The sequence below is a fragment of the Saccostrea echinata genome, unplaced genomic scaffold, assembly GCF_033153115.1.
Source record: "Saccostrea echinata isolate AGI-Se365-2 ecotype Australia unplaced genomic scaffold, CSIRO_AGI_Sech_v1 ptg000008l, whole genome shotgun sequence".
Lineage (NCBI taxonomy): Eukaryota > Metazoa > Mollusca > Bivalvia > Ostreida > Ostreidae > Saccostrea > Saccostrea echinata.
This window is the reverse complement of record NW_026889757.1, coordinates 12,387,255-12,394,887: the sequence shown is the minus strand read 5'-3', so window position 1 is coordinate 12,394,887 and position 7,633 is coordinate 12,387,255. Positions and strand designations below refer to the sequence as shown.

The window sequence follows — 7,633 nt, the reverse complement described above, 5'->3', positions numbered from 1 at the left end:
CTTTTAAAACATGAACTAACCCTCCGTGACCGAGACATGTTGTGGGCGCCATTTTGTTTCCAACAAAGGCTTGAAAATCACAGAACAAAATCAGTCTTTCTGATAAAAACTGATTTTGATGGAATTCTATTTTATAAAAGTTGATAAACATAAAAAAAAATATTGGAATAAACTTGTGAGAAAAACTTTCCAGTCGGTGCGTTTTAATTGGGTCGGTCGCGTTAGGGGAAACAAAGGTATTTTTTATTTTGGCCTAAGCATGCTCTCAAGTTTACATCATAACAATATTTGGGGACACCCGAATAAGTTGTGCAAAGTGTGAATCAAAGAGAAAGGAGGCGATATCAGCTTGGCATTTCGAAAATCTACGATCTAGGTTTCCTGTTCAAATTGCTTGTGAGTTGCGTTTTCTGGACTGGTTTATATAATTCTTTGGATCTTTAAAAAAAATCTGTAAGTTCTGCTGGTTTGAACATATTTTATTGTTTAGATATTACAACAAAAGGATCGGACACAAGTTCTTAAAACTTAGAACGTCCTCTCCTTTATAACAATTAATTACACAAAATAATGTTAAAAATTAAACTGCACTGGAACCAAAGGTCAATACGATTATCTTACATAGGTTTTGCATGTACAAAATTGACTTGATGTAGTATGTACAAATGAATTAAATATATAAATTCAAAAACGACCAGATCTCTTAATAAACAATTGCACATTTAAGAATAAACTTTCATTTTCAGAAATGCTAATCGAATCATCTCCCCATAACAGTACGTGAGTGTCTACAATACGTAAATTAATCATTCTAAAAATAGCATTAAACAAATCGTTTCTTGGGACAGTGTATTTCGTACAAGAAAAAAAAGTAATGATATGCGTCTTCTATTTTTCCACAAGTGCATAATGGACTGTCAATGATGTTGCACCTAAATAAATCTTTATTCAGAACGCAATTGTGTCTTAATCTAGTATGAATTACATTCCAGTAACGATCACCAAAAGAAAAAAAGGCAGGAGTAGGTGTTTTTTGAGAGTTTATACAATTTTTGAAAGAACCTATAGTAGTGGATTGTCTTGTTTCAAGAGGTAAAGAGTTCCATTCCCTTATTGCCATTGGGACAAAAGATGATTTATAAATATTTAATCTACACTTAGGGATGCAATAATTTTGTGATTGTCTTGTTACGTAATTTGATTCATGTGATCGAATGTTTGGAGATATTTCTTTCAGATACTCGGGTACCATATTATGAAAAATTTTGTACATAGTTGTTCTTACTTTCGACATTCTTCTAATAGCAAGTGGTTCCCATCCAGTTTCAAAATAGAGAGAATCTCGCGATGCTAAAGGAGTTAATCCAGTGACTATTCTTGCTGCTGCTAACTGTAATTTTTCTAGTTTTTCGGAATCTTGACTAGAACACCCACACCAAACTTCAGTTGCGTATTCTAACTGAGGTCTTACAAAAGTAGTATATAAAAGAGTTAAAGTTTTAGCACTTACCCTGAACTGCAATTTTTTAAGTAGACCTAATTTTTTATATGCATTGGCAACGATAGAATCAATGTACGCTGACCATGTAAAGTCATGTGAAAAGAGAATACCTAAGTGGTTGTGTGATGATACAAAATCTAAATAACAGTCTTGAAACTTAAGCCTTGGTAGTTCGACATTTTTCTTAGTACTAAAAAAGATAGCTTTGGTTTTCGAAGGATTAAATTTCAATAGCCACTGTTTAGACCACTGTTCAAGTTGATTTAAATCATAATTCAAGCCTACTTGAATATCATGTATATTTTCAGAACAGTTCTGTAAAGAATTATCATCAGCATACAACCTGCTTAAACTCGACATATTTTCAGCAACATCATTGACATATATCAAAAATAAAAGTGGTCCCAATACAGACCCCTGAGGGACTCCAGCATGTAAAGGTTTAAAATTAGACATAGTATTCCTATGCAATACCCTTTGTGTCCTTAAATCTAAATAACTTTGAAACCATAGCAATAATTTATCGCTAACACCATAAGTTTGTAACTTAAATAGAAGACCTTTATGCCATACCCGATCAAATGCCTTAGACAATCACAAAAAACCATACAACAGTGTTTTCCTTCATCTATAGCCTTAGCTATGTAATTGTATGTCTCAATAAGCTGATAAACAGTTGAATGAGTAAGTTCTGCTATGACCGTTTTTCAAATTCGTGGGGAGGGGGAAGGGAAACAAAAAATGTACCTGAAAAACTTTAACGAGCAAAACAGAAAAAAAAAGGTTTTAAACAAACAAACCAAAAAAAAAGACCAAACTCCAATAACATATCGTGGTGGGGAGAGGGGGTCTTTTTGACAAAGGGCAAGCCTTTTGACAATTTCACAAATACACATGGACAGTTCTCTGTAACTATGTGATCATCATAAGTTTTGTTAAACATGCCTGGGGGTTATCTTAAAGAAATCGAGATGAAAGTAAATTCATGCATTTTTTTATTCAGGCGGTGGAGAACTGAAGAAGAAAATACAGAATTATCAAATACGAGTTACCTCTCTTAGCAGATTCCTCCTTGATACGGATCACGTGGATTACGTACGTCTCTTCACCCCCACCTCTGTGTGCATGTAAAATCACCTCTCCCCATCTTTTCCTTTAGTATGCATAAAGGGTTTTGTGTACCAGTTTTTATGATGAAGCAATAAAAAAAAATGGTCTAAAGACTGATCTTATGTCAATGAGTCAGACTGGTCCAAAGACAATGAATGATCATTGTTTAATGATTTCTCTGTTCATAACTCAGTTTGGGTCATGAAGTCTCCAAAATGTGAAAGAACCAGTAGCAAGTAAATTTGGTTGATTATGAATTTGAGATCAGACAGGCTCGAGATGAACCATCGATGTAGTTGCAGATTTAGTTAATTTCAGTGTGTTTAATTGATATAATCCATATAATAATTGATGTTAAAGATTTCTTTTATAAAAAAAAAAAAAGAGATGAGCAGATCCAGGCTTATACTGAATATAACTTTGTAACTACAACCCCCGGAAAGTAATTAAGCTCCAATACGATATAAAAATTACTATAAGTAAATACAATTCTATATGTGTTTGCCCCCCTCCTCAAGGATTAAGAAATAATTATTCGATATGACACCAAAAATTCAGAAGAGAAGAGAGAAGCTTAAAATTCTGAATTTATCCTGAATTAATATTTTGTTTGGTTTTTATTGCAGTGATAACAGTGATACAGAGAGTCTTCATGCTATCAATATCTGCACTAGTATATACATTATTTCCGTACTACATGTATATTTCACGTACATGTATACGTCTTCAAATGTTGCGTCGCTCATTTTTAGGTCATCTGAGTCACTTGGGTGACCTATTGCCATCTGTTTTGTCTGTCGTCCTTCGTCATGGTTCCTGTTTAGTATTTACATTTAATTTGAGCGTGAAAGATAAGAGATTTTTTAGTATATCGAAGCTGAAAATTGGCTGGTTGCTAGGGAAATTTCTTTACCCATGTTTCCAAAATATTTTTTCTTTTGCATACATGGTTCATAGGGCAAAAGAAAATTAAGTGTCGAAAATCATCAAATTCTGAGAACCCTCATATATCACCTACATGCCTATTTTTGCATGATTTTTACAAAGAACTGTACCTAAATACATTTGTACTTTTGAAATTACATGGTATAAGTGAAATTTACAACCTTCGACATTTAATGGAGCATTGTTGGCAGAAATATATTTGAATATCAATAGGATAAAAAAAAATCTTAATCGACACATAATTAAGCGTGTTCGTCCAGCAAGTTTTGCTTATTCGTCGGAATCGTGTACATATGGCAATGAATTACATATTAATTTAATCTTGTTCACCACATGCACATATATAATGCATCATATGTTGTTGAAAAAAAGCGGATCCTGAATTTCCAGCTGGTGGTGGAGATGGGTGGGAGTGAGCGAACGGGAAAAAGTTAAATGAAAAAGGACCCTCTCGATACTTGTGGTTTAAACATCAATGAGTTTAATAAGACAAGTTTATCAAGACATTTCAATTTCAGAGGAGTGCGCGCCAATCCCTCACCCCTCGCCCTCACCCCACTCAAAATTTGCAACTGTAAGAAGGCTGTTCGGAAACTTCTGTCATAACTTTTTATACTTAATGTCATATTATATTCAAATTTGGACATGTTTAACAATAGATTCGAAAGGTTTGAATTTAAAGTTTGAAATATATGTCATGATATATTTCAAACTTTCATATTGATATGAGTTTCGATTTTAACATGAACATTCTTGAGAAATTAAAGTTGATTAATAACTTGTACCAAAAATATTTACAATTTAAACACATGATATAACTTCCACTAAAGCATCTTCGAGCACGGCAACGGCCCAACTGCAAAATGTGTTATCCATTAATGATAAAACATTTTTTTAAAGGACTCTAAAATTTAAAGGTTATCTCAAGGTTTTGAATCACTGCTTTTTAAACCTTTAAAAATAGCTCTGCATCAACATTTTACTCACGATTTACCATGTAATGTTTATTTTTAGGTTTAAAGGGTCAAAATCTATACAAGTTTGACTACAAAGTACTAAAAATCCGAAATTCGAAAGAAATTTAAGATTTCGAACGAAAGGTGCATTCTTTTTGTTACCAATGTATATATAAAAAAAAATAAATAAATGAAATAAGATAAAATGCTTTTGAATAAGTTTTTAGTTTTCAAGCACTTGTATTTCAATTTCATATAATGCAAAATGCATGTGTTCAATAATTTTTTAATCTTCTCCTCACATATTTATATTTACACTCTGACATATTGACGTACTCAAAGGATAAAAAAGTGGGGGGAAAAAGATGTTTAAAAAATAAAATTCTCCTGCCGTCAACATCCACATTTTATGGAATTCGGACTTCAAGCGATGTAAACCTTGACCCGATTAATTTTTGTGAAATATAATTTTACTGTTTATACAATTTATTTATTTATATTTATTTATATAAGTATTTTTAAACATGCATGTTTATTATTGTTAAAAAAGCAATTTAGTATCAATCAACAACAATAATTCTGTCTAAATATCGCGCAAACCAAACTTTATTTTTACTCCGTGCATCCGTGTTACATGTACCTTATTTAGAGGAGAGAGAAAATGACAATTTATTAAGTTTTTTTGTTCACAATTAAAAACATTTTAATTTTTTTTCTTTTAGATTCATCAAAAAATTAAAATAAAGTGTCGACGCAATTCCGGCAAAGATCTATTTAACCATGACTTTGTGAAGTTTTTAAACACGCCTCGGTTAGAATTCATTGTACAGTCAATATTTACAGTGCAGTCTCAATGAGCCATATCGCTCTAAACAAATGACCTACTCTCAGCTAGCAATCATGGATTTCAAAATTCAAAATATACTAACCAGTCTTGAAGAACCATGAAAAAAAGGCATTTAAAAGGCGTTGGCTTGTTCAAATATAAATATATACCGGTACTTTTAATTTCCTTTTAAATTTGGACAAGTCCTTATATAGTGAGCTGCTTTAGATCTCCTACATCATTCCCCCGACTGAACGCGTTGAGGAGGGTGTACTAAACAGCGCTACTGTGGGTGACAGTGTAGCGTGTTTCGAGGAGGGACTCAATGTTCAAAATGTCGGTGTCCCCCCTCGTGGGGGCTCTGTGCTGTGTTCTCCTTGTGTCCTGGGCTTCAGCAGGAGCAGATGAAGATAAAGAAGCTAGGTCACCCGAAAATGAGGACAAATTCAAGGATTATTTCGAATTTTACATTAAAGAATCCAATCATTCAGGTAATTCATTAAATGAAACTAACACAAAAATTCAAATTCTCAATAAAAGAAGTTAATGTTAACTTTTTGGAGGATTCTGAAAAAGGGAATTAAACTTGTGTAATCTTTGTGACTATTTTGCAATTAAACTTTATACATACTTCATTATTTGCTATATATTAGTGCCCTCATATTAACAAGGGCATTATTTGCTTATATTCTTTTGCATTGAGTATATATTGATTATCCATTGTTGATGGTATATCTAATGTTAGAACTTTGTATTGATCATGACTATAGATCTATATGACTTAATTGCCGTATGGTCTCTGATTTCATGATTTCAGTGTTATTCTTAAATTAAGTAAAATATATTTACAAAATGAATTGGTATATTCTAATTGACTGCATTTTTTTTTTGTAAATTTCTTTATATACAAAACAGAAGATGCAAATTTGGTATACATGTGTGCAGGAAATGTATGGGATGTGAAATACATGGCGTGGTTTCCGTGAAATTAGCTGCTTGAAGTTTTAAATTAAAATGTATTTTATGCACCTCAGTATTTAATTAATCTAGCAAAAACAGATGATTGCTTGTATTTTGTGTTTTCTCCCCTCCTGCAATATTGTGAAAAGTTACACAGTATAACTGCTGAACCAAAGCAACAGGACCCTACAATGCAAATCTTATAATATCTGAGCGTATGCAACAGGACAAACTTTAAAACCGGCTCTTACTATGAGGCTTTGATGCTCATCTTATTTTTAAAAAAGAAATAAAAAATCAGGAATGATTATTTTTTTCAACCTCTGCACCAAAATCATGAGTTTATTTTCTTTCTTTCCTTTTGTGAATTATTTACATTTCAAACCAAACGGCGGACTCTATTGAAAATTTTATTGACATTAAAGAATTGTGTCCTTGGGGCAAAAGGTAAATGCTAAATTGATTATAAAGGATAACGGATGACTGAATTCACTAGAATCCTGGGAAAGTTGTTTGATACATTCTAATGCATTTTTATGGTCGAATGAGTGTCAATTTGTTTGAGATCAAACTGAGAACGAAATTTGCACGTGGTAGAAAATTTTTCCTGTATCATTATTTCATTTATCGCGCTCACTTATCAAGCTGGACACTGTCAGACTGAGCTTTATAACACAGACATCACGATCTATTTTTAAACTTTCCTTTGAAAATTTATCTGCATCTTTCAGAATTGAAATGTTTGAACTAATTACATTGCATAATGAATAGTTATTGATCACTTATAATCTCCTGACTTAGTTAAATTTATACACGTTTTATGAATTATACAAAATGGTTGACCATCATGACAAACTATATACATGTAATTTTATTTCGTGCACGTCTGTAATTCTCGAAGATGGGAAGGGGGACATTTGATAAGAATGGTTATATAGTCATTTTCGGCAGTATAATTCATTTAATAAGGAAAAGGGGAGGGTGAAGAGTGTCGACACTCGCATGAACCAACTCCTCTCTTTCACATTGACCTATTCCTGCAACTTACTTAGGGGTCCCAAAGTCAATTTACAACATATAGGAAATAGCGCTAAAAATCTTTGGGGGCCCACACCTCTCCACTCCCCTTGGATCCCCTCCCTGTTGGATCCGCTAATGATTTTTCTTTTCTTCCTAGCTTAGAGTTGAAGACATGGTGATTTTTGTTCTAATCAATGCAAGCTTAAAAAAAAGAAGATAAAATGTAATTTGTGGGTACTTTTCCCCATTTAAGTCTTTAGGAAGATAGTGAGAATTTCAAAGTAATTTGAAATCTAGGTAATTTACTGAACCAAA

At 32.6% G+C, this 7,633-nt stretch overlaps 1 protein-coding gene across 1 annotated transcript in view; it reads left to right on the top strand.

Annotated features, from left to right (window-relative positions):
• The first annotated feature begins 5,649 nt into the window (after positions 1-5,649).
• LOC133181091 (uncharacterized) overlaps positions 5,650-7,633 on the top strand; it is a 78,207-nt gene continuing 76,223 nt past the window's right edge. The window contains 1 exon segment of the mRNA XM_061315637.1: positions 5,650-5,829. Coding sequence (XP_061171621.1) covers positions 5,664-5,829 — 166 coding nt within the window. The 5' untranslated portion in view covers positions 5,650-5,663.